Source organism: Typopeltis vanoorti, chromosome 25 (genome assembly GCF_054136105.1).
Source record: "Typopeltis vanoorti isolate ZY-2024b chromosome 25, IOZ_Tvanoo_1.0, whole genome shotgun sequence".
Taxonomy (NCBI): Eukaryota; Metazoa; Arthropoda; class Arachnida; order Uropygi; family Thelyphonidae; genus Typopeltis; species Typopeltis vanoorti.
The window spans coordinates 73,296,754-73,322,606 of record NC_143573.1 but is presented as its reverse complement, the minus strand read 5'-3'; the positions used below and the strand labels follow the sequence as shown (position 1 = coordinate 73,322,606).

The 25,853-nt window shown below is 36.2% G+C and overlaps 2 protein-coding genes across 3 annotated transcripts in view; one reads left to right on the top strand and one right to left on the bottom strand.

The window, feature by feature from the left end:
• Hip14 (palmitoyltransferase Hip14) overlaps positions 1-8,057 on the bottom strand; it is a 242,982-nt gene extending 234,925 nt beyond the window's left edge. The window contains exon 1 of the mRNA XM_090414298.1: positions 8,004-8,057. Within this exon, the coding sequence (XP_090270424.1) occupies positions 8,004-8,057 (54 nt within the window). The remainder of the gene's footprint in view (positions 1-8,003) is intronic.
• Positions 8,058-8,324: 267 nt separating this feature from the next.
• The window catches only part of LOC150092849 (cysteine and glycine-rich protein 2-like), a 77,070-nt gene continuing 59,541 nt past the window's right edge, over positions 8,325-25,853 (top strand). Inside the window, exons 1-2 of one of the 2 annotated variants that reach the window (XM_090414531.1) lie at positions 8,325-8,517; positions 11,677-11,764. The gene's annotated coding sequence lies outside the window, so the exon portion shown is untranslated. The remainder of the gene's footprint in view (positions 8,518-11,676; positions 11,765-25,853) is intronic. The other variant, XM_090414530.1, reaches the window with a different exon arrangement.

Genomic DNA, 25,853 nt, shown 5'->3' with positions numbered 1-25,853 from the left:
ACTCCTCATCCAATGATACCTGGTTCTGTTGTACCATATATGTCTCTCACCATGACAATTTGTCCCATATATAGTGAGATAATTAACCTCCTGTCTTTCCAATCTATACCAATCTTTTCCATTACTTCCACCATCTTATCCCATTTTACATAGTCAAAAGCTTTCTCAAATCTATATAACAAATGTTAACTTCTTTATTCACTTCTAGACTTCTTTCACTTACTATTCTTAACAGTTCAATCGCATCTCTTGTTCCCCTACCCTTCCTGAAACCAAACTGATCTTCTCCAAGAAATTCTTCCACTTTAGATGCAATTCTTCGTGTTAAGATTCTCATAAGTATATTTGATGTATAGGAAATGAGGCTTATTGTTCTAAAATCCTTGCAGTTCACTGCATTACTTTTCTTTGGTATCGGTATAAATATTAAGATCATAAAATTTTTTGGTAGTTCTCCTTTGTTATAAATTAAATTTATTATTTTGGTAATTTCTTCAGTTCCTTTCTTCTTAAGTTGTTTCAGGAATTCTGCAGGTATTTCATCTATTCCTTCTGCCTTTCCACATTTTAGTTCTTTAATGGCCATTTCCTGAGCCTAGATCATCTTCATTTACCTTCTTTATATCTTCTAATGGCAACTCATTTGGTCTATTTTCCTTGTCATATAGATCTTCAGTGTATTCCTTCCATCTCATTAGGATTTTATCTTCTTCAGTTATGATTTCTCCATTCTTATTTTCTATGCCTCTAGTTAGAATTCCATTTCTCGTGATTCATGCTTCTTGCTTTTTCATATAAAAGATCATACCTTCCCGCTCTCTCATAATTTTCCATTTCTTCACACTGTTTTTTAAGCCAATCTTCTCTACTTCTTTCTGCTTCCCTTCTCAATCTGTCATTCAGGGTTCTATATTGTATTTTCCCTTCTGGGGTGTCTTTATTTTTCCATTTTCTTCTTTCTTCCATTAGAGAAATCATCTCATTAGTTATCCAAGGTTTTTTTTATTCTTTTAGCTCTTACATATCCAATTTCTTCTTTTGCAATCTTCTTAATTTTCTCTTTAACTTGTTCCTATTTCTTTTCTGGATGATCTTTAGTTTTGACAAAACTTGTTTCCTCTAATTCTTTCTCCAATCTATTTCCAAATTCCTTGGTATTTTTTAATTTCTCTAAGTTCCATTTTTTCGTTTTCATAGCTTCCTTTATTTTCTTTAGTTTCACATTTATTTCTATGAATAGTAAGTAGGTTGTGGTCAGACCGTGAGATAGAAAGGACTAAATCAAGTAAAGAAAATACTAAATAAAGCAGTGTGGGAAAGACATCCCTTCACTTGGAGAGAAGATGCTCCATCTAGTATTGTTCTAGCATAAATGCTTCTCTTCTTCTTATATAATGCCTGCATTTGAGTGCAAAGATGCTTTCTTTCCATTTGTGGATGACATTCACATAAATAAAAAAATAAACCTAAGAGAAGACTGCTTTAACAACCCATGTTGAATGTCATAAAGAATGCTATGCCTATCAACCTAATCCTATATTGGCTTCATCAATCTCCAAATAATTAACCATATATCAATCATAAATGCAGGTAGACAGATTAGTCTTCAGCTAGACGTAAGCACTACTCTTTTGCAAAGGTAATACTCCTTCCACTCGTTTGGAATCTTCCCTGTTGCTAAGCTTTAAACCAGGTAAGGCCACAATCTCTTTTAAAAATTCTCGAAAAACATGCAGTAATATATCACCGTTCCCACAGTTTTGTAAACCCATCAATGACATTGATATTTTTTTATGAATCCCTATCTACAAAAGGCTGTAAAACTTATGGTATATTAGTACCGTAAGAAGGCTAAAAAATTTTAGATAATCCAGAAATGAGGCTTTTCAAGCAATTGCAAGTCTCCAATATGCAGGGTAATGGTCTCACACTGAACAATGAAGTTCATATAACACCTTTATATGAAGACATTTACAACCATGCCTGTAATGGGATTTGTACACCTCTTGGCTGAAGTGGGAAGGTTATCCACTTGGCACCAACTGAGTCAGCATTAGATACAGAGTTGTTAGAGGTCTCGTATTTTGCAGCCTTGTCATCTTATTCAACACACTCTGTTTCATTCACTTCTAATCTCTCTATTTTTTGCATTCTTGTGAGCTTTTACTTCTTTTCGGCATTTTAGTTTCAGACAGTCCAGTAGTCTGCTGCTCAGACAAGTTTCTTCCACTTATTTCTAGCTTGCGTATTCCCTCCTTTCCACTCTTCCATATCCCTTTTGATGTTATCCCACCATCTTTTCCTTGGTCTTCCTTTTGTTGTGACTGTCTGAATTAGGTGGTCTACTGGTTTTCTCCATGCATGGCTGGCCCACCTCAATCTAGTTTCTCTTACTCACCAATTTTTCTACTCCCTCATCTCCTTCCTTATATCTTCGTTCCTCCTATGCTCTTTCCTTGTTGTTCCATTTATCCATCTTAGTATCATCATCTCTATTTTTCCAACTGTTCCTCCTGAGTTCTCTTTGTTGTCCATGTCTCTGCTCTGTACAACAAGGCCAGTCTAATGGCTGATTTAAATATACTTGTTTTTTAGACCCACATCCTACAAGGTATTTTGCCACTATAAAACTCTTTTGGGCCTATTATTTTAATGGCTAATATAGCCTACTTTCATTTAGAAGAGTGCCCCATTTTTACAATGTCATTGGCTCTTTACCCAATATTCCAAGGCATTACTGAAGTGTTATAAACTAATATATGAAGAATAAAAAATAGGAGAAATTTTGGACATACCTTTTTTTGGATCTTATTTCGGAGATGTGCCTTCATATGCTGTTGCTATTTAAAGGAAGGGGGTTTTTTGGGGGAAGTTGGGGGAATTATTTGAAAAAACCTAGGTTTTTTAATATATGTATAAATATTATTATTATTAAGGTGGGTAGAAAGTGTTTTCGGAGGGGGGGGAGTAAGAGAAGGATCTAAAGAGAGGAATTATTTTGGGGGGGTAAGAGGAGGGATTTAAAATAAAAAACACAACACCCTGCACCACACGCAACCCTTATACGTTCGACCAAATCAAAACCCACAAAGTTGGTTACCCAATACAGCCAATAGTCTCTTACAAAAACACCACCACATCACCCTTATCGAAATTTGTAGCCAAACCACTCAAACTGTTACTAACAACGTCAAAATCTATGATAAAAAAACACAGACGAGCTTTTCTAAAAAATAAAAAAACTAACTTTATCCCACGAAGAGGTCCTCACTTCACTGGACGCAACTTCGTTATACACCAACGTGGATGTCCCCAGAACACTAGACATCATACACGCACTACATTCATGAACGAAATTAACACTCAGTGATATCATAAACCAAATCAAACTAGTTATCTCAGCAAACTTTTTCAGCTTTAACAACAACGTGTACATCCAAATTTTGAGACTCCCTATGGGACAAAACATCAGCGGACATTTAGCTTAACTGTTCCTAGCAAACATGAAATCACTCATACTCAATTCCCCCCACCACCACCTGGCATCACCTTTTATGGCCAATACGTGGACGATATTCTATGCATTGGAGAACCAACACGCATCACCACCTTACAGGCATCCCTTAACGATTACAGCAACAGACTAAAATTCACCACAGAAACTGAACAAGACAAATCCATCAATTTCCTAAACTTGACATTAGTCAGAACAAACAACAAAATAGCTACAAAAATATTCCACAAACCCACACATATCGGAAACAACTCATACCATTCTTATTCGATTAAAAAATCAGTCATCTTAACACAATTCATAAATGCTTGCAAGTTTTCAACAAACTGTAATTATCTAAACACAGAAATAAAGAAGTTAACAAAAATTTTTCAAAATCGGAATTGCGCAACACAACTTATAAATAACGCCAACAAAACAGCCGAAACCAGGTAAAACAACCCGACAACCAAAACAAACTTCCCAACACAAAAATTATCAAACTGCCACACATTCAGAACACATACAAACCTACAAATACATTTTCAAACACACTCACTATAAACTGGTTCACCACAAAACAAAAATTGGCAACACTTCTAAAACCAACAAAACCTCACACACAAAGAAATATTAGAACACCATAACATTGTTTACAAATTTCCCTGCCACAAAGACTGTGATGTCACCTACACAGGTTCTACCATCAGGTCTTCATGGACAAGACTACAAGAACACTTCCGTGACTATAACAACCCTATTCCAGAACATTTAAACAATAAAAAAATGCAACAACCAAAAGAAAAACAGTATACAAAGCACAGGAAAAACTGAGATAGCAGTCCACGCCCTTGAACAAAAACATACCCTGCAAATCGACAAGGCCCTAATATTAGACATACAAAGTAACAAATGTTTGAATATCGGAAACAATAGCCATAAAATGTGGTGAAAACTCAATAAACGTCCGCAACCCTACTTAATCTTCGAGAGTTGGAAGCTCCACAACATAAAAATTAGGTCACGACTCTGACCAATAGGAGACAACACAAGTACACCAAAGACAGAAACACCTAACTAACATGACATGACATAGCATCCACTTCTCCCACAAGTCCCGAGGACGATGGCTGTCAAAATGGCTCACATCCCGTAACTCCCACCTGACTTTTCTCTTAAATCCCTTCTCTTTTCCCCCAAAAATATAATTCCTCTCTTTGGATCCTTCTCTCACCCCCCTCCCAAAACACTCTACCCACCTTAATAATAATATTTATACATATATTAAAAAAACCTGGGTTTTTTCAAATAATTTCTCCACATTACTTTATCCCTACTTCCCCCATAAAAAAAACCCTTCCTTTAACAGCATATGAAGGCACATTGCCGAAATAAGGAAAGAGAAAACAACATCCAAAAAGGTATGTCCAAAATTTCTCCTATTTTTTTATTCTTCATATATTAGTTTATAACACTTCAGTAATGCCCTAGAATTTTGAGTAAAGAGCCAATGACATTGTAAAAAAGGGGCACTCCTAAATGAAAGTAGGCTATATTAGCCATTAAAATAATAGTTTATTTTAGAGGAGTAACATGGGAATTTTCCCAGAAATATCTATAATATCTTTTGGGCCTCTTCTACGTTTCACCTGTGATAGCCAAGTCATCTGCAAATAATATATTCCATGGTGTATTTTTGGCTACTCCTTCACTGAGTGCATCTAAAATAATCACAAAAAGAAACAGGCTTAGTGCTGACCCTTGATGCAAGCCCACTTTCATGTTGAAAACTTCTGTTGTTCCAATGCTCGTTTTACTGCTGCCTTGGTTTTTTCATAATTGCTTTTATAATCCTTGATAATTTTTTCTGTTACACCCTTCCTTCTGAGGGCCCAGTAGATTAAGTATTTTGGTATTCTATCATATGCCTTTTACTATTCAAGGCAAAGAACTCTATGTCATTAATAAGGTTGGAAAATCAACTGCAATATATCATCACTGCAGACGTTCATCAAGGAGACCTTCAAGTTAGTTAAGGGATTCTATCAGATTAATACAGAAGGAATTATAAAAAAAAAAGTGGATGATGTTAAGATGGGAAGAACAAGAGGCCATCCCTGGAAGTTGTATAAAGATGTGGTGAAGAAGGGTATAAACAGGATTTTTTTTTTTTTTTTTGACATGGAGAGTTGTGAGTGAAATGCATTGCTGGAGTGCATTGTGAATGCAAGTAGTGTAAATAACTTCAAAACTCATGATAGACATGTTACTGGTTGAGTGGACCTCCCAAGATTAGTCTGCCGACTCCATGGAGGCTATCAAAATAATAATAATAATACAACCTAAATGCCACTTGAATCAAAATAGCTCTGATTACAATGTTAACAATAGACAACCACAGCAATACAGCAATAAATCATCTCACAGATGAAAAGTCTCTGGTTAAGGATTTATTCCATAATTTTCTTTAACAACAGAATTAGTTCATTTCAGTTACATAAGACTGTAAAGTTTGGCCAGAAGTATTAAAATAACTTTGCCTTCTTAATTAGTACAAAAACCAATCTTATTCAAAAAAATATCCTACCAACAAACTGGAATATACAGTTTAACAAAAATTACAACAGTAACTCAAAGTTAAGTATCATTCGGCAAAATTAACATTGATATTCTTTTTATTATTATTAATATGAGAGCCTGTGTAGCTCAGTGGATGTGGCATTTGCACACCACAGTGCTTGACTGCACAAAGGAAGACTTCTTGGTTTCGAATCTAGTCAGCGACTAGAGGAAATTTTTCTAAGCCTTTTTTTGATCGGTTCCCAAGTTAGTCAATCTCTGGCACAGGCAAGCGGGTTATTTCTCCCAGAAACTCTGGTTTTTCGTCCCGTAAACTTAAGAAAATCGACCGCAGAACCACACTATTTCAGACATTAAATATATTGTGTTTGGGTTAGGGACCACGAGATGGTGGCACTTGTTGAGCCGTCTCTCTTCACTGCGTGCCGCTTAATTAGTGATAGCCTTGGGCCAGCTATCTCTGATTGGATACCAGTGGAGATTGAACTGCCCACTCAGTCTCCAAAAAGTTAGATAGGGCTAAAACGGCCTCACCTACTCTCCTTATGGGAATAAAAGGCTTTAGCCGATTTTTTATTATTATACGACACCTCCAGGGAGTCCAAAGACTCATCGAGGGAGGGCACCTACTCTACATCTCTCCGTTATCATCTACACTAGCACCATCTACTGCCTACCACCACCACCACTAGTATTTTCACAGACAATCACAAACATCCATGTCCATGGTGGGATTCGAACCCACAGCCTTTTGGCTGGAGAGCAGATACGCTAACCACTCGGCCAACCAGGCCAGCATTCTTATAACAATCATTATAAGAATGGGGCTAAAAGTCAACTTGCAGTAATAACTCTGGTTCTAAGATGAATATTATGGATCCAGTGTGTTGATTCAAAAGAGAAATTTGACAGGGTATGGGGCAGTATCCTGTCAAATCCAGTATATAACAAACCAGAGTACTCTGAAAATAATGAAAAATGCTCAAAAAGCAACGTTTTTCTCTTTCTCATCCTCTAAGTGTTCTTATTCAACCAAATTTAGAATATCACAGATTTGTTGCTGGGAATGTGATGCAAAAATCAGCCTAATTAGACTAAATGAAAGTTGAAATGAAGTTGGGTGGGGTCCCTTTTAATGTGGATGTCTCTACAGTTTGGGCATTTATTTTGAATTGGTTAGTAATCTATGTATATAATGTTGTGGATGGACTAGGGATTAGATAATCTAGAAGCCCTGTTCAAAAGACTATTTTTTACAAACCACTTCAGACATCTAGGATGGTGGTTTCATGCTAGACAATAAAATTCATATGCCACCTCAAGGCATTCCCAAACACATATCACTGTAGATTTTGAACCCAGCCTGTAAACTTGAAAATGCTGTCATATACCAGAAGAAACTATTTCTTCTGTGTATTCAAGATGCATTTCTTATCACACTTTATATCATAAATAATCTTGTTCAAACTCTGTTGTGATTATCCTCTTTTTCTAATAAGCTGCTTCTCTATATAGAATTCTGCGATACTCATTAAAGTTTCTCCACCACTACAAAATACAAACTAGAATATAATTTACAAATTTCGTTTTTCCTACGCTTCTCGTTTCAACTGTAAAAACCTTCTTCCAACTGTTCTGGGACTATCAGTATAAAGATTCCTTGTAAAGAATCAATGTCATTTCTCAGGGTTGATTGAAATACACTCATGAGCATTTTTTTTTATTTTTCTGAAATAAAAAGAAATATTTTTTAGTCAGGCTTATTCATAATGATAACTGGATTACGGGTCTGGTTTGCAATAATAATAAATATTACATTTATCAAGAGGAAGTTTAGTATCTGTAATAACAGGTTCATTCTTAAAACTAGTCATCTTAATCCGAATCAATCAGAGTACAGACATATAACGTATATACTACATAAACATACTTCTGAGCCAGTGTAATAAACCGGCGTACATGTAGGATCCTTTTCATCCGCCATTACCTTTCTAATAGGATGTTTGTAAAAGGTGATTTAACTCACTTCCATTTTATAAAACAGAAAACAAATACAACAATAAACTTGAAATTATAATCACTTTATACATTGCAAATAAAGTTATTATAGAGATATTTGAATATATTAATTTTTCTTTATATAAATATTATTATGTAAGATTTTGCTAATCGTATCACCATTTGAATGTATTCTTTACCAACCGGTGTTTGGCACTTCAGTCGAACTGATTATTAGTAAGTTAGATGGGAAGCGGGTAAGGAGTGTCGGATTGTAATAAGTAGAAACGGGTTTCTGCATTTTTTTTAAATTATTTTATTTTATTTTTTTGTATTGGTCTGTGCACACGGGCACTTTTTAAGTTAATTTTCTTATGTGCGTTAAAAATAATTTCTATAAAACTTAATTTTAAGTTTAGTTGAAAGTGTAGCCCGTCTTCAATTGGGTGAGTTCATATTTGTTTTTAGTATGTTTATTGGTCTTTAATGCTGTTATGTTTTATCTGATAAATATATCTTATCGACATAAACATAATTGTTGACCTGAAGTCATCGACGCATATTTAAACTCTTGTAGTTTTTGATTACTACACCGATCTCTTAACTCTCATCTGTTCACACACACACAAAAAAAAAAAAAAATAAATAAATAAATTAGGCCTTTCGCTTTCCGAGTTCTGCCACACACAAGTTTTGACGGTAGCGGTAACATCTACGGCAAGGAAGGCAACGGGAAACCACCTTGCTCATAATCATCTCCCTAGTATGGTAGCATATATAGCTGCTCTTCCCCCCCCCCCCCCGGCCGTATGGCAGAAGGGAATAGATAAATAGTAACATAAGTAACGTGCACGGGATTCCCTTGCAGCTCTCATCAGAAAACTCAGCGAATGATCTGAAGAGCTCAACGAAAGTATATAATTCAATAGGAAGAGCTTAAGCCTATATTTATTTATTTTTGCAGTCAGTGTTGTGCTTTCGTAGCGTAATTGGAAGAACTGCGGTACATCCTTCGACTGGAAAAGGCAGATGTTCGATTCTCGTCTTCACGAGAGGAATCTTTATATAGTTTTTTTTTTTTTTCTCTTTTTCAATTGAAGATGAGTTAGCCGATCTCATACGAAGGTAGCAGGTTTTTTTCTCCAGGGAACTTGAGCTTTGCATCCTCCTGCATACAGACAAATCGGCCTTGAGAACACACGCAATTTCCAGATCACCATGCAATACTAGTGGTGGGCAGTAGATGGTGTTGGTGTAGGTGATAGTAGTAGCCATTGCTGTAGTTGGTGGAGATTGAGAGTTGTACAATAAGTTCCCTCCCTTGATGAGACTTTGGACTCATTGGAGGTGACCAGTGCATCTCAATTGAGATATTGATAACTAGGAGGATTAGATGAATACGATAATTGTTAGGTATTAAAAGGAAATTTGCCTTAAAAGAAAAATATTCAAACGTCCTGTCATGATATACATGAAATGAAAATGGACTTTGACCAAAAATAAATGACCAACAGTTGAGGACTACTCAGAAAAAAATTGAAAGATTACCAATACTTGAATCAGAGCTCAGACTAGAGTGAGAGACAGTATGGCAGCTATTAAAAGATCCAAATGGCAATGGGCAAGTCAGTGAACAATGTTGATACCATTCATATATCAACAATCAGTAATGTAGATGATGAACTGTGTGTAGTTGGAGAATTAAGTAGTAGGGAAGTTTGATGAGTTGAGTGGAGTGCTCTCCTGTGATGAGTCCCTGTAATTATCATGGTATAGAAAAGCTCAAGCCTTCATCCGTAGCAGACCATAAATGGATGATGAACAGGAGATTTCTGCTGAATATGTCACTGACATTAAAACCACTAAACAGAATCAGGAATCTTAAATATCCCTTCACACAGTTTCTAAATTTCAGTTTAAGCCAACATCTAATATTGTTGTGACAATTGAAGATACAGCAGAGCAAATGTGTTATTAACAAGGAAGATACAGCAGAGCAAATGTGTTATTAACAAGGAAGATGTTATTGACAAAAAAGAAAGGAAACAACAAATCAAGTTTTAATATTTGTGAGATATTTCAGATTAAATGATTTATGAAACATGCAGTCAGCATCTGAAAAATATCTCCTGTGTGACTCAATATATCTACTTTATTTTTAACAAGACCATTTAATAAAGGACCATCAGTGGGAGTTGTATAAATAAGTGGTGATCCAGGCAGAGTCGGAAATTTTTTATATAGTGATGAATGAATATAATGCAATAATATGTGCACTAATGAAGGAGTTTAAACTGCATGTGATAAACTTTGTGACATTTAGGACCGACTTCTTTCAAATAAGTCTTGACCCTTTGGATGATGTGATGTTGATACATTGATATGATCAGCAGTAATGATAAGTGAAAGGATTTTTCACATGTGGATAGATTTTATATCTTTTATGAATTGCTTCTGCTAGCTCTGCATGAATAACAAACATGGAAAACCAAACTAACTGAATAGCTATTTAAAATGCTTATACCAAATATTTGTTAACGAAATGTTGTGTGTGGTTACATTACATATTATACTTATCTTCAGTTAATTTTTAAGAATAAAGTGCTGACATGGATTATCAATGTTGAAATGTGGCCTTTCCCTTAATGCATCCCATTAGACATATCTGCAAGGAGATGTGTTTTGCATTATGGGAGATACTGAGATAGGAGTGTTGGTAGCTTGCTCCACCTTTGCAAGGAGTGCCCTGGTGTTGTACCACCTTACCCCAGTCCTGAAGATACTTTCAGGCACAAACTTTGTTTGCTCACATTTGGATAAAGGATTAAACTAAATTTATTATTATGGGTTATCAATACTGAAAAGAACTTTGTTTGCTACACAGTAGGCAATATATTACATGATGCTAATAGATGCCTCTTTCTGAATACCTTATACGAATAATTATTAGAGAAAATATTCTTTAAAGTCAAAAACAATATTTGCAGCACTGCTTGTAGAATAATTAAACAGAGTATTGCTTTGGCATGCATAAACAGAAAAATTAAAATGAATTATAAATATCAGTGTAATTTGATACCGTTTTGATTTGATTCATCAAAACGGTATCAAATTAACTCTTTCCTTTTTTTCCACTACTCCTAACCATGTGAGAAGACAGGACACACCAAATCATTTTGCTGAACTTCATTTCCTGCTTGTCCCTCATCAATCTGGACTGCATCCTGATTAGAACATCCCAGTTCAATTTTCTCTGTAGTTACAGTGACTTCCTCTAACATTTAAGTCAAACATGTCCTGGAAAATGAAATTAATACATACTGTTGTTCTTCAAAGTTAATATTAAATACGAAATAATGGTTGTCAAATTAAAATTTTTCTTGCTAGTTATCATTTGTTTCATTTACCATTAAATTCCCAATGTGTATCCTTAAGTCATGCTCAGAATGATATGACAACACTATCTGATTAAGTTTAAATATTATTAGATCACTATTAACAGTTTTTTCTTCCAGATAAATCTGCTATCTGTCAGATGCCTATTATTATAAAATCTAGCATAGCAGTCTTCAAAGGTTACTAACAGCATCACTCCATCTTTGTAGGTTGACCTCTAGGACTTGCATGCCATCCTGGTATCACACAGCTGCTTTTTACCCTCTTGCATTTTATTTAAGTGACCTACCATATTAGGTTAGTTTTGCCTGTATATTCTTCATTACCATTATGAAGTTTGATTCTAATGTCTTCATTTTTAATGACTGCCATTTGCTCACTCTTGATTTTTCTTGGAAATCTCATATCTGGGGTCTCTAGTTTTTTGATCACCTGTTTTATACCTGATCCAGTTCTCAGATTCATAAGTTAAAATAATTCAACTAAAAGATTCTGAACAATTTTCTTCATCATCATCATATTCCTGATTTGTACCCTCAAGGGGTGTACAGGATATGATAGTACTACATGAAAAATTTACATCATTAATAACTTCCTATCTACAATTTTCCTCCAAATCAGTCTGTTACTTGTCAAGACTCCAATATTATCACATCTTATATTTCTATCATCTAAGGCACTTTGTACCGTATCATTCCACCTATATATGTCTTCCTCTGGGTCTTTTTCCTGCCAACCTGGCAGAGAACGCTTGTTCTGCTAATCTTTTCTCTCCAATTCTGTTTAAGTGACCATACCACCTGAGATTAGCTCTGCTAACACATTCCTGGATGCTGACAATGTCAAGTTCTTTCCTAATATCCTCGTTTTTAATATGATATTGCCATTGATGCCATCTGTTCACCCCTTTAATATTTCTCAGGACTCTTGTATCTGCAGTCTCTAGTCTTTGGTCAAGTGGTTTACTTCTGACCCAGCTCTCAGATCCATAAGTTAAAACTGGTTTGAACGCTGTCTTGTATATAGCTAATTTAGTGTTCCGACTAATTTCTCTCTTATTCCATATGAATTTATTCAATTGACTTCCTACCATGCCAGCTTTGTTGATTCTGTTGTCTATTTCCATATTTAATTTACCATCTTCACTAAAAATCGTGCCTAAGTAGCTGAAATGTTTTGCTTGTTCCACAGGTTCTCCGTTCACAACACAGTTGACATTTTCAACAAATCTACCTATTTTCATTGTCTTTATCTTTTTATTGCTGACCTTCATACCATACCTATTACAACAGTTATTCAATTTAGTAAGGGAATCTTGCAAACTTGTAGCGGATTTATTTAGAAGTATAACATTGTTCGCATAAAGCAAAGAACTGACATTAACATCTCCAATTTTGATATCATGTTTAATACCACTTTTCTTCATAATGTGATCCATATAGATAATGAATAACAGAGGGGATAATGTACAACCTTGTCTCACACCAGATTTAACATTAAACCATCTTCCAGTACTTCTTTCAGTTCTAACTGCTGATTTACAACTCAAATAAAGACTAAGAATTGCTTGATATAAGGCCCCATTTACACCATATAACTGTAATGTATTGAATAGCTTCTCATATGCCTTTTCCAGATCGACAAAACTTAAATACAGATCTTTGTTATATTCCCATGGTTTCTCAACTATTTGTCGTAAAGTGAAGATCTGATCCTGACAGCCTCTATTTGGCCTGAATCCAGCTTGTTCTCACCAAGCTCTTTTACCACAATTCTTCTCAACTGTTTTCAAGTATACTTGCATAGATCTTGCCAGGAAACACTTAATAGGGAAATACCTCTGTAATTCTCACATTCAGTTTTATTTCATTTTTTTATATATGGGTACTATTAGAGCTCTACTCCAATCATCAGGAATTTGTCCCTCTGTCTAGGCTTTCTGAACTATACAGTGCAGCCACTGTAAGACTTTTATACCACCATACTTCAGCATTTCTGGTCGAATATCATCTACACCTGCTGCCTTTCCACATTTTAAGCCTTTGATGGCTTTTTTTACTTCATATATGGATATGTATTCCTGCCTTGTATGCTGGTTGAGTGTTTTTTTAACACTTTGCTATCATTGCTTGTTTCGTTTAGCAATTTTTTGAAGTAATTATTCCATACTTCAAGGATATCTTTTTCTCCTGTTTTCATGTCACCTTTATCATCTCTAACCCCTTTTACAGCACTCTTTCCTCCATTCCTAAGCTTCTTCAACAACTTCCAGAATATTTTGCCACCTTCTTGATATTTATTTTCTATATTCTTGCCAAAGTCCTCCCATGACTTTTGTTTAGCTAGTTTTACACAGTGTTTCGCTTTCTTACATTTGTTTCTATATTCTCTAAGAGCACAAGCTGACTTATTTACCAGCAACTTTTGATATGCTTTCTTCTTTTCCTTCACTGCCTCTTTAACTTCTTGTGTCCACGATGGAGTTCTAATTTTTCTATCCTTGCAGACAACCTCACCAAATGCCTCTCTGGCTGAATCAATCAGGGTTTTCTTCATGGCTTGCCATTGAATCTCCAAGGTTTGGTTCCTGTTCTCAAACTCTTTCATTTTTTCTTCAATAATCTTTGTGTATTTTAGTCTAAAGTTCACATCTGAGAGAAGCTCAATTTTTATTTGCTTTAAAACTTTCATGTTATTCTTTTCAATATGAAATTCAATTTTATTCTGCTCAAGACTAAATAGTGATCACTTCCAATTTCAAATCCTCTGTACACTCTGGTGTATTGCACCAGTGGAAAAACATTACTATCAACAATAACATAGTCAGTGAGACTTTTCTTATTCCTTGCCTTTTCTCTCCATGTGAATTTGTGCACATTTTTATGTTGGAACATGGTGTTAGTAATAACCAGTCCATGTTCTGAGCAGAAATCCAACAGGTATTTGCCATTGTTATTAGCTTTGCTCTTTTCTCCAAATTTTCCCAAAATATTTTTGTATGTCTTACAATCATTTCCTACTCTGCTATTTAGATCCCCAACAAGAACCAACCTTTCCTTTTTCATTGTGTCAGTTGCTTTTTCTAAAGCGTCAAAAAATTCCTCCACTTCTACCTTAGTAGAACCTTCTGTGGGACCATAGGCACAAATAAGTCTCATTGTCCAGTTCCCCATTTTCATATTTGCCCACATTACTCTACTCGAGACCGACTGTCATTCAAGAAGATTAGCCTCGTATTTTGTGTTGAATACTATGGCTACTCCTTCTTTTCCTTGATTGTCATTGCCTGAATATAACTTTTGTATTTATTGCTCAGAAAGATCTCACCAGTTTTTGTCTTTTGTTTCAGTCACCCCTATTATGTTGATCTGGTACTTATCTAATTCCTCAGCTAGCTCCATTTCTTTGCCATTCAGGCTTCTTATGTTGATAGTACCAATCTTTAACTCTGGTGATGTTGAGTTGGGGTGTGTTTTCAGATTTGTTCCAGTAGCTGACTTTTCGCTGTTCATCTTGGTTCCCTGGCAAAAACAACGGGGGCCTTGTTTAACCGGGCAACATCCCAGCCGGTATGAAATTCTGTCATGTTGTACCATCATTTGTATATTGGTTTAAGCCAATATGAATTTGGTCGGCTAAATCCTTGACAGCCCATCCTCATTCGTTCAGTATCCATGTAGATACCCAGCAGGGTGTACCACGAGAAGGTGAGGATTGGACATTAGGTCAGAAGCCCTGGTCTGTTCTTCGCATTCCTTTAAAGGCTATGTGGAGGTCTCCTCTCAGTTATACAGCTTTGACCCTTAAGCACCCCTTTCAAATAAATTTAAACACTTATCATACACTACTAGTTTTTAGTGTTTTGGCTAATTTATCTCTTATTCCACAGAGACATTAAGGAGTAGGTTCTTTATGTGGAGAGTGGTTTGTTAGTGGAATGCTTTGCCTGACATTGTGTGTATTCACCATATTGAATGAGTTTAAAGCATAGTTTTTGATGGGCTTTGGTGTGTAAAAGTATTTGCCTCCCACGATGAGTCTCTTCAGTTCATGGAGGTCTGTTATTGATGATAATTTTATTTAATGGTTCCTCACCATACCATCATCATGAAATTCCTGACATGTATGTTCAAAGGGTGTACAGGATATGATAGTACTACATGAAAAATTACATCATTACTAACTTCTTTTCTACAATTTTCTTCCAAATCAGTTCTATTACCTGTCTATATTCCAACATTATCAGATCGTATATTTCTATCTTCTAAGGCACTTTTTACCATATCAATCCACCAATATATATGTTTTCCTCTGGGTCTTTTTCCTGCCAACCTGGCAGAGAACACTTGTTCTGCTAATCTTTTCTCTCCAATTCTGGTTAAGTAACCATACCACCTGAGATTAACTCTGCTAACACATTCCTGAATTCATGTCAAGTTCTTCCCTAATATCCTAATTTTTAATAGGATATTATCATTGATGCCATCTGTTCATGCCACTAATCTTTCTCAGGACTCGCATATCTGCGGTCGCTAGTCTTTGGTCAAGTGGTTTACGTCTAACCCATCTCACAGATCCATAAGTTAAAATTGGTTTGTCTTGTATACAGCTAATTTAGTGTTTTACTCATTTTTCTCTTATTCTATATAAATTTATTTATTTGATTTCCTACCATACCAGCTTTGTTGATTCTATTGTCTATCTCCATATTTAATTTATCATCTTCACTAAAAATCATGCCTAAGTAGCTGAAATGTTTTACTTGTTCTCAATTCACAATGCAGTTGACATTTTAAATGCTTCTGCCTATTTGCATTGTCTTGTTATTGCTGACCTTCATACCATATCTATTATGAGAGTTATTCAATTTAGTCAGGGAATCTTGCAGACTTATAGTGGATTTATTTAGAAGTATAACATCATCTGCATAAAGCAAAGAACTGGCATTAACATCTCCAATTTTGATATGTTTAATATCACTTTCTTCATGCAGTCGATATAGATAATGAATAACAGAGGGGATAATGTACATCCTTGTCTCACACCAGATTTAACATTAAACCATCCTCCTGAACTTCAGTTCTAACTGCTGACTTAAAACTCAAATAAAGACTAAGTATTGCTTGATGTAATGCCCCACTGATACCATACAACTATAGTGTTTTGAATAGCTTATCTCTTAGCACCTTGTTATATGCTTTTCCAGATCTACAAAACTTAAATACAGATCTTTGTTATATTCCTATAACTTCTCACCTGTTTGTTGTAAAGTGAAATTCTGATCCTGACAGCCTCTATTTGACCTCAATCCAGTTTATTCTTCACCAAGGTTCTCTTCCAATCCTTCTCAAGTATACTGGCGTAAATCTAACCAGGAACACTCCGTAACGAAATATCTCTGTAATTCTCACACTCAGTTTTATTTCCCTTTTTATATATGGATACTATGAGAGCTCTATTCTAATCATCTGGAATTCATCCCTCTCTCTAGGCCTTCTGAACTATGCAGTGTAGCCACTGTAAGACTTTCAGATTTCTCAGACTTTTATATCTCCATAATGTAAAACAATATATATATATATATATATATATATATATATATATATATATATATATATATATATATATATATATATATATATATACTCTTAGGAGCTGGGTTTTACATTGTGAGAGAATATTAAAGTTAGTGATGGAGCTTGCTCCACCTTTGCATGGAGTTGACCTGGTGTTGTACTACCCAAATGATCATTTACACTTGGGCCCGCCGATAGTTTTTTTGGCATGAAACTCTATGGATTTCGATTCGAGTTTCGGACCCAGCTATATAAAATAAAATGGGATTTATCATCTCTCATTCAATTAGCCTTTCTTATGTGTTTCCAAATTCAACCTCCATCTCTTCAAGGAAAATATCAATAGATTTGCTTTCTCAATCCTGGCCTGCAACCCACACACGGCACTGTTGTGCTCTTGTGTGGAGGATGTTAAAAAGAGTTTTTTATCTACAAATTTTCAAGAAGTCTTTAGCTAGATAGCTGTGGAAAATTTGGCATGAAAATCGGCAATAAAAATATTGAAGTAGAAAACAGATGATGCCATGAACTACTTTCTCAATTTTGAACCCAAATTACACACTTGGCTATTCAGGCACAATTTTTAGTGTAAATGACAAATTAAATATGAAAAGTAGGTATGGTTGGAAGCCAGTTAAATAAATTTGTATGGAACAGGAAGGAAATCTACCAAAACACCACCTTAACAGTATACTCTTCCAACCATTTTTATATATCTGAGAATTCACTTAGAAATAAAATACTGGAGACCACAGGTATGGGACTTGTGAAGAAAATTAGAGGAATAAACAGAAGTCATCAAATGATAGGGCTATGTTAATAACAAAAGATAAAAGGACCTTCATATTGTTATTATTCAAGAATGTAAGCAGAGCTAATCTAAGATGGTAAGATCACTTATACCAAATGGGAGAAATGAAAGATTGCAGAAAAGACTCAGAAGACCAGCATAGGTGGATTGGTATAATTTGGGGTAGAGTGCCTTTAGAAGATTGAAATATAAGGACTATCAGAGATCCCCTGACATATAATAGACTAGTTATAATTGAACTTGATAGTCTAAATTAGACTTTAAGAGAAAATAAACTTGTGGCATATTTTTTTAAGTTGAATGTTTTTTCACAACCACAGCTCAGTTTTAAAAAAAAATAAATAAAAAATAAAATAAAAAACAGCCTAACAGTATTGATGTGTGTATATAAATTATTATTCGTAACCTTGAATGTCAAGGGTAGAAAAATATCTCACAGGTGGTCTTGTTCTGTTCAGCAGCAGTTGACAGGAAAAAGGAATGCACTGTGCATAATGTGAACCTGTTTACCTTCGTAGGAGACAAACTGGTTTAGGTGTGGCAGCAGTAGAATAACACTATTGAAACATTTTTCTCCCCCTTTTATTTTATTATAAAGCAAAGAAAAGAAAACTTGAGAAAAAATATTTAGTAAAAAGAGAAAACATCCCCAAGTTATCTAATGTGTGTAATTTTTTTTTTAAATTTCATGTTTTATAGACACAGATTTAACATAACTGTTAAAATGAATTACGCAATATATAAACACAGATTGGTTGAGGAGCAGTTTTTCTTTCAGGATTAAAACATTGGACCTCTTCCCCCCCCCAAAAAAAAAAAAAAAAGTTGTGCTTCTTTCAGTTTTGCTTGGTTTTTTATATAATTTAATTTTAGATTAATAGTTAAGATTAATTTATTTGTTATAATAGATAGTTACTTTGGTTCACTCTACAAATGCAGTTTGTTCTTTCATGCAAGGTAATATGCAATTATTTCCTGTATCCCCATGGATTTTGATTGCATTGCATACTTGCTTTTTCAAGCCAGGTGATTTCTATTTATTTTCTGATGTCCACCCTTAAGGGATGTAGTAGATGCTCTAATAGCACCACATAATTAATTTTATCTTTATTAGCTTGTCAACAGTTTTTTGTTCTACATTATTCTGGCTGAAATGTGTGAAGAGATGGGAGTACAGTTTGTTAATGTGTGGAATGAGTTTGAGGGACGAAGTGAGCCGTATGGGAGCAATGGACTGCATTTGAGTGGTTATGGTGTGAGTCGCTTGGAGAGACTGCTGCTGGAAAGTGGAGAAGTGAATAGAGAGAATGAATCAGATCGAGAGGGGAGTGATGTGGAAGAGCAGGAGAGTAAGACGGGAGAGATTGAAGAAGTGGAAATGAATGGGGAAGTGAGTGGTATGAGTATAGAAAATGAGAGAATGGGTGTTCAAGAGGAGGAGGGAAACGGGGAGGCTCAGGGTGGACAGGGATACACAGCGTGAGAAAGGTGGATGCTCCAAGAGGAGGTGAGAGCATGTGTAGGCAGGAAAGTAATGGGATGATCAGGGATCAAAAGGAAACAGATGGAATTGCAAAGGGTTCTAAAATGAAGAAGCAGAAAGGGAAATGGCCCCAGTCCAGCATGGAGAGATCACATCGAGTGAGTGGTATCAGTGGAACTAGCTGTAGATCCAGAAATGAGTTGTTGTGTTTGTATACCAATGCTAGAAGTATAAGAAACGAGGCAGATGAAATGGTTGCACTAATTGCATCTGTGCACCCAGAGATTGTCGGAATAAGTGAGACATGGTTAGATGAGGATGACATCCTGACAGGAATAGAGATGGAAACGTATGATGTGTTTCTTGAGGATAGAAGGGGTAAAAAGGGAGGGGGGGTGCTATTGATGATAGAGAAAGAGTTATGTCCATACAAGGTAGAGATGCAAGAGGGAAATAGGGCCAGTGGTTTTGAGGCAGTATGGTGTGAGATAGAGGTGAATAGAATCAAATACTTGGTGGGATGTTGTTATAGACCTGGTAATGTGGATGGTGGTGATAGTGAAATGTATAGTCAAATAAGCCAAGCAAATAAGAAAAGGGTGATCATTATGGGTGATTTTAATTATGGCAATATAGACTGGAATGAAAAGATAGCAACTGGAAGTAAAGAAAATGAGTTTCTTGAGTTTTTGAGGGATAACTACCTCAGACAGTATGTGACAGAGGGCACAAGAGGATTAAGGGTCTTGGATTTGGTCATCTCATCGGAGGATGTAATTATCAATGAGGTATCAAATCATCCACCAATTGGTGAAAGTGACCATGAGGTGATTACTTGGGTGGTTGCCAGCAGTGCAAGGACCCCTGTGAAAAAAGGGTATATGTGGAACTACAAGGGGGGTGATTATGAAGAGCTCAGGAGACAGCTTGCAGGTGTAGCATGGAATGAGGAGTTAGCTGGAAAAGAGATCAATGCAGCTTGGGGGATTTTCAAAAAATATTTAGTAGATGCAATGTCTAAATGTGTACCATGGGTGAGAAGGTTAAATAAGGTAGGTGTGAGATGGATGAATAAAGAGATTAAGCATGCAATTCAGAGAAAAAGGGCATTGTGGAGGCAGCATAAGAGAAGTGGAAGTAACCAATTTCATGAGGTCTACAAAGACCAGGCAAGGAGGGTGACTTGGTTGGTGAGAGTAGCTAAAGAGAGGTATGAATAGCAGTTAGCTAATGAAGCTAAAAAGAATCCTAGGGAGTTCTTTCGATATGTAGCCTGCAAAAGAAAGAATGATTATGGAAGGATGACATTGATTGGAGGAAATGGTATAAAGACAACTGTTGCAGAATGTGTGGTGGAGATACTTAATGAGCAGTTCATAAAGATCTTTCAATCTTGTGAATGTGACTTCATGGAGAGATTAAGAGCAGTTGATGATGGGGAGGAGAGACTGACTATAAGTGAGCAAGAGGTGTTTGGGGAGTTGAGTAAACTAGATGTAAATAAGGCTGTGGGACTTGATAATATATCACCGCATATTCTGAAGGAATGTGCCAGAGAGTTGACACCTGCCTGCCTTGACATATTTTTTTAATACGAGTCTTGCACTTGGTCAAGTCCCTAAAGAGTGGAAGGAGGGCAAGATTGTGCCACTTCATAAAGGAGGTGATCGAACTCAAGCATCAAACTATAGGCCTATCTGTGTGTCAGGTGTTGTGGTTAAGTTGTTGGAGAAGCTTGTGAGAACTAGGATCCAGAGTTGGGTTGACAACAATGGTATAATCTTTGATGGACAGCATGGATTTGCTAAAGGGAGGTCGTGTTTTAGTAATCTACTTACTTATTACAATAAAGTGACTGCTCCCTTGGACAGAGGAGAAGGATACACAGTAATATACTTGGATTTCGCAGGGGCTTTTGATAGAGTGCCTCATGATAAGTTGACAGTCAGACTAGAGCAGATGGGGTTGGATATTAGATTAGTGCATTGGATTGGAGACTGGCTATCTGATAGGTATCAACAGGTTGTGTATGGGGGGTGCAATATCACTGGTGGAGTGCCTCAGGGATCTGTTTTAGGGCCATTACTATTTAACTTGTATATTAATGATATTGGCAAAGATTTGGATGGAGATATTAGTTGTTTGCGGATAATGCAAAGTTGGGACGAACCATAAAGAGTAGTGAAGATGTTGTGGCCTTGCAAGAGGACTTGAGTGAATTGAGTGATTGGGCAAGCAAATGGGGATGTGAGTTCAATGTTGCGGGATGTAAGGTTTTAAAATTTGGAAAACAAAGATGGGATGCAGAATTTATGCTTGGTGAGAATATATTGTTGGAAGTAGAGGAAATAAGAGCTCTGGGGGTGATAGTGGATAAGGATCTAAAATTTAGGGGACACATCGCCAAAATTGTGAAGACAGCACAAAGACTTCTGGGAATGATGCGGAGGACACTGACGTGTAGAAGTAGGGAGATTCTTGTTCCGTTGTATAGGGCTTTGATTAGGCCGCACATGGACTGTTGTGCCCAGATTTGGTCACCTGGTTTTCAGAAGGATGAAGAGATGTTGGAAAAGGTCCAAAGGCGACTGACTAAGGTAGTTTCTGACCTTTGGAATGTCGAGTATGAGGAAAGATCGAAAAGATGTAATTTGCAGAGTCTAGTGGAGAAAAGGACGAGGGGAGATATGATAGAGACCTACAAGTAGGTAAGGGGTTGTTATAGGATCAATGGTGGAGAAGTTCTACAGAGAATAGTGGGAGATCAGGGGAGAACCAGAGGAAACTGTAAAAAGAGGGTGTGAGTAGGGGAGTGAGAGCCAGGTTTTTTTCGTGCAGAGTTGTGAGTGATTGGAATGCCTTGCCTGAGAGTGTGGTGTCTGCAAGGAGTTTGGATGTGTTTAAGACGCGGTATGATGAGATGTGTGCGAGATAAAAGGACCTCCTAGATGAGTCTTTGACTCCATGAGGTCTTGTTTAATAATAATAATAATTAACCAGAATGTTTAGTGCTGTCAGATCTTGCATTTCAGTCTTCTCAGGTACTACTATTGTATCGGTCCATTTAGATCATGTGTTCTTACTCTGGATCTTTTTCCTGGTATCAAACATCCCTTTTGTTAAACTTTCCTCTTCCATTCTGTTGGAGTTGCCATCCTAGATTTGCTTTCGTGCATTCTTTAATGTTAATGATGTGAACTTACTTTTAATATAATTCTACCATTGATTACAGTTTGCTCCCAGTTTTCCTCAGAATTATTTTATCTCTGATATCTAGTCTTCAGTCTATTGGTTTTTAATCCAGTTTTCACATCTTAAGTTAAAATTGCTTTAGATGCTGTTGTCTGTACATGAAATTTAATGTTATTATTGTTAATTCACCTTGTATCATATGCATTTATTCAGCTTAGCTTCTCTTCCATTATCTCTTTGTCATAGTCAATGTCATTTTCATTAAATAAAATTGTGGCTAAATAGCTGAACTATTTTACTTGTTCTTTGGGTGGTTCTCTGTTGAATAGTTTGATATTTTCCGTATTCCTGTCTATCTTCACAGTTTTTTTTTTTTTTTTTTGATCATTTTCATACTAGAATTGCCACAAGTTATCCAGTTTAGTCATTCATGCTTGTATGAATTTATTTAGAAATGATAACATCTACAAATAAATAATAATAGAACCAAGTTTAATATCTCTGTTTTTGATATTAGGTTTAGTCTTACTTTCCTTTATAAGGTGATTAACATGATAAAATATAAAATGTTTGGATGCCTTGTGCAAATTTTATATTAACCGTCTTCTTATACATCCTTTAATTGCAATTGCTGACTTACAACTTATGTATGGACTGCATATTATAATAACATTGGTCTGTACATGCCATTTACACCAACAATTCAATTGGGAAAGACCTGAGTTTGATTCTTATCATGATGAGAGGGAATCTTTTGTGGTTTTTTTAATGATGAATTGGCTGATCTCATATGAAAGTAACAGGAGAAAAACTCTTGCTATTTTCATGTGAGATCAGCTTGGGTTTTTCGACTGGCATACAAGCTAATTGGCAAAAGTATGCATGCAATTTCTTCTCGGGCGCATCAATCTGAAGTTTGGTTAGTTATAGCTGCACATCATAACATCCTGTCTTGTGACCTCCTTTTTATCTCTTCATAACTCTTAGCGCCGGTTAGCATTATTATGTTATTTACATATGAAATTTCCTGGTCTGCCTCATGGCCTCTTTCCTTCTACGGTCCCACCCCCCCCCCCATTATTTCTGTAATCAGTCCACCATGCTTCAGATAGTGTCCAATTAGGCTTTTTCTTATCTTATTGATGTGGTTCATTAGTGAGTGCTCTTCATTAACTATAATATTTAGAATTTCTGTTCAACTAATTTTCATCATCTTTCTCCAGCACCAAAGTTCAAATGCCTCCAACTTTTTGATGTCTGCATTCATGGTTAAGAGTTTAGGGATTTAAGAATTTAACACACGGGGTGCTTAAGGGTCAAAGCTGTATAACTGAGAGGAGACCTCCACATAGCCTTTAAAGGAATGCGAAGAACAGACCAGGGCTTCTGACCTAATGTCCAATCCTCACCTTCTCATGGTACACCCTGCTGGGTATCTACAGGGATACTGAACGAACGAGGATGGGCTGGCAATTTGGGATTTAGCCGACCAAATTGTATTCTTATTGGTTAAACCAAAATAAAAAATGATGGTACAACATGACAAAATTTCATGCTGGCTGGGGCGTCGCCCGGTTAAACAAGGCCCCCGTTGTTTTCGCCAGGGAACCAGGGCGAACAGCGAAAAGTCAGCTACTGGAACAAATCTGAAAACAAACCCCAACTCAACATCACCAGAGTTAAAGATCGGTACTATCAACGTAAGAAGCCTGAATGGCAAAGAAATGGAGCTAGCTGAGGAATTAGATAAGTACCAGATCAACATAATAGGGGTGACTGAAACAAAAAAGACCAAAACTGGTGAGATCTTTCTAAGCAGTAAATACAAAATGTTATATTCAGGCAATAACAATCAAGGAAAAGAAGGAGTAGCCATAGTATTCAACACAAAATACGAGGCTAATCTTCTTAAATGACAGTCGGTCTCGAGTAGAGTAATGTGGGCAAATATGAAAATGGGGAACTGGACAATGAGACTTATTTGTGCCTATGGTCCCACAGAAGGTTCTACTAAGGTAGAAGTGGAGGAATTTTTTGACGCTTTAGAAAAAGCAACTGACACAATGAAAAAGGAAAGGTTGGTTCTTGTTGGGGATCTAAATAGCAGAGTAGGAAATGATTGTAAGACATACAAAAATATTTTGGGAAAATTTGGAGAAAAGAGCAAAGCTAATAATAATGGCAAATATCTGTTGGATTTCTGCTCAGGACATGGACTGGTTATTACTAACACCATGTTCCAACATAAAAATGTGGACAAATTCACATGGAGAGAAGAGGCTAGGAATAAGAAAAGTCTCATTGACTATGTTATTGTTGATAGTGATGTTTTCTCCCTGGTGCAGGACACCAGAGTGTACAGAGGATTTGAAATTGGAAGTGATCACTATTTAGTCTTGAGCAGGATAAAATTGAATTTCATATTGAAAAGAATAATATGTGAGAAAGTTTTAAAGCGAATAAAAGTTGAGCAGCTCTCAGATGTGAACTTTAGACTAAAATACAGAAAGATTATTGAAAAGAAAATGAAAGAGTTTGAGAACAGGAATCAAACCTTGGAGATTCAGTGGCAAACTCTGAAGAAAACATTGATTGATTCTGCCAGAGAGGCATGTGGTGAGGTTGTGTGCAAGGATAAAAAAATCAGAACTCCCTGGTGGACACAGGAAGCTAAAGAGGCAGTGAAGGAAAAGAAGAAAGCATATCAAAAGTTCTTGGCAAATAAGTCAGCTTTTACTCTTACAGAATACAGAGACAAATGTAAGAAAGCTAAACAGTGTGTAAAACTAGCTAAACAAAAGGCATGGGAGGACTTTGGCAAGAATATAGAAAATAAATATCAAGAAGGTGGCAAAATATTCTGGAGGTTGTTGAAGAAGCTTAGGAATGGAGGAAAGAGTGCTGTAAAAGGAGTTAGAGATGATAAAGGTGACATGAAAACAGGAGAAAAAGATATCCTTGAAGTATGGAGTAATTACTTTGATAAACTGCTGAATGAAACAAGCACTGATGACAGCACAGTGGTAAAAAAATACTGACCAGGCATGCAGTCAGGAATACATATCCATACTTGAAGTAGAAAAAGCCATCAAAGGCTTGAATTGTGGAAAGGCAGCAGGAGTAGATGATATTCGACCTGAAATGCTGAAGTATGGTGGTATAAAAGTCTTACGGTGGCTGCACTGTATAGTTCAGAAAGCCTGGACAGAGGGACGAATTCCCGATGATTGGAGTAGATCTCTCATAGTACCCATATATAAAAAGGGAAATAAAACTGAATGTGAGAATTACAGGGGTATTTCCCTACTGAGTGTTCCTGGCAAG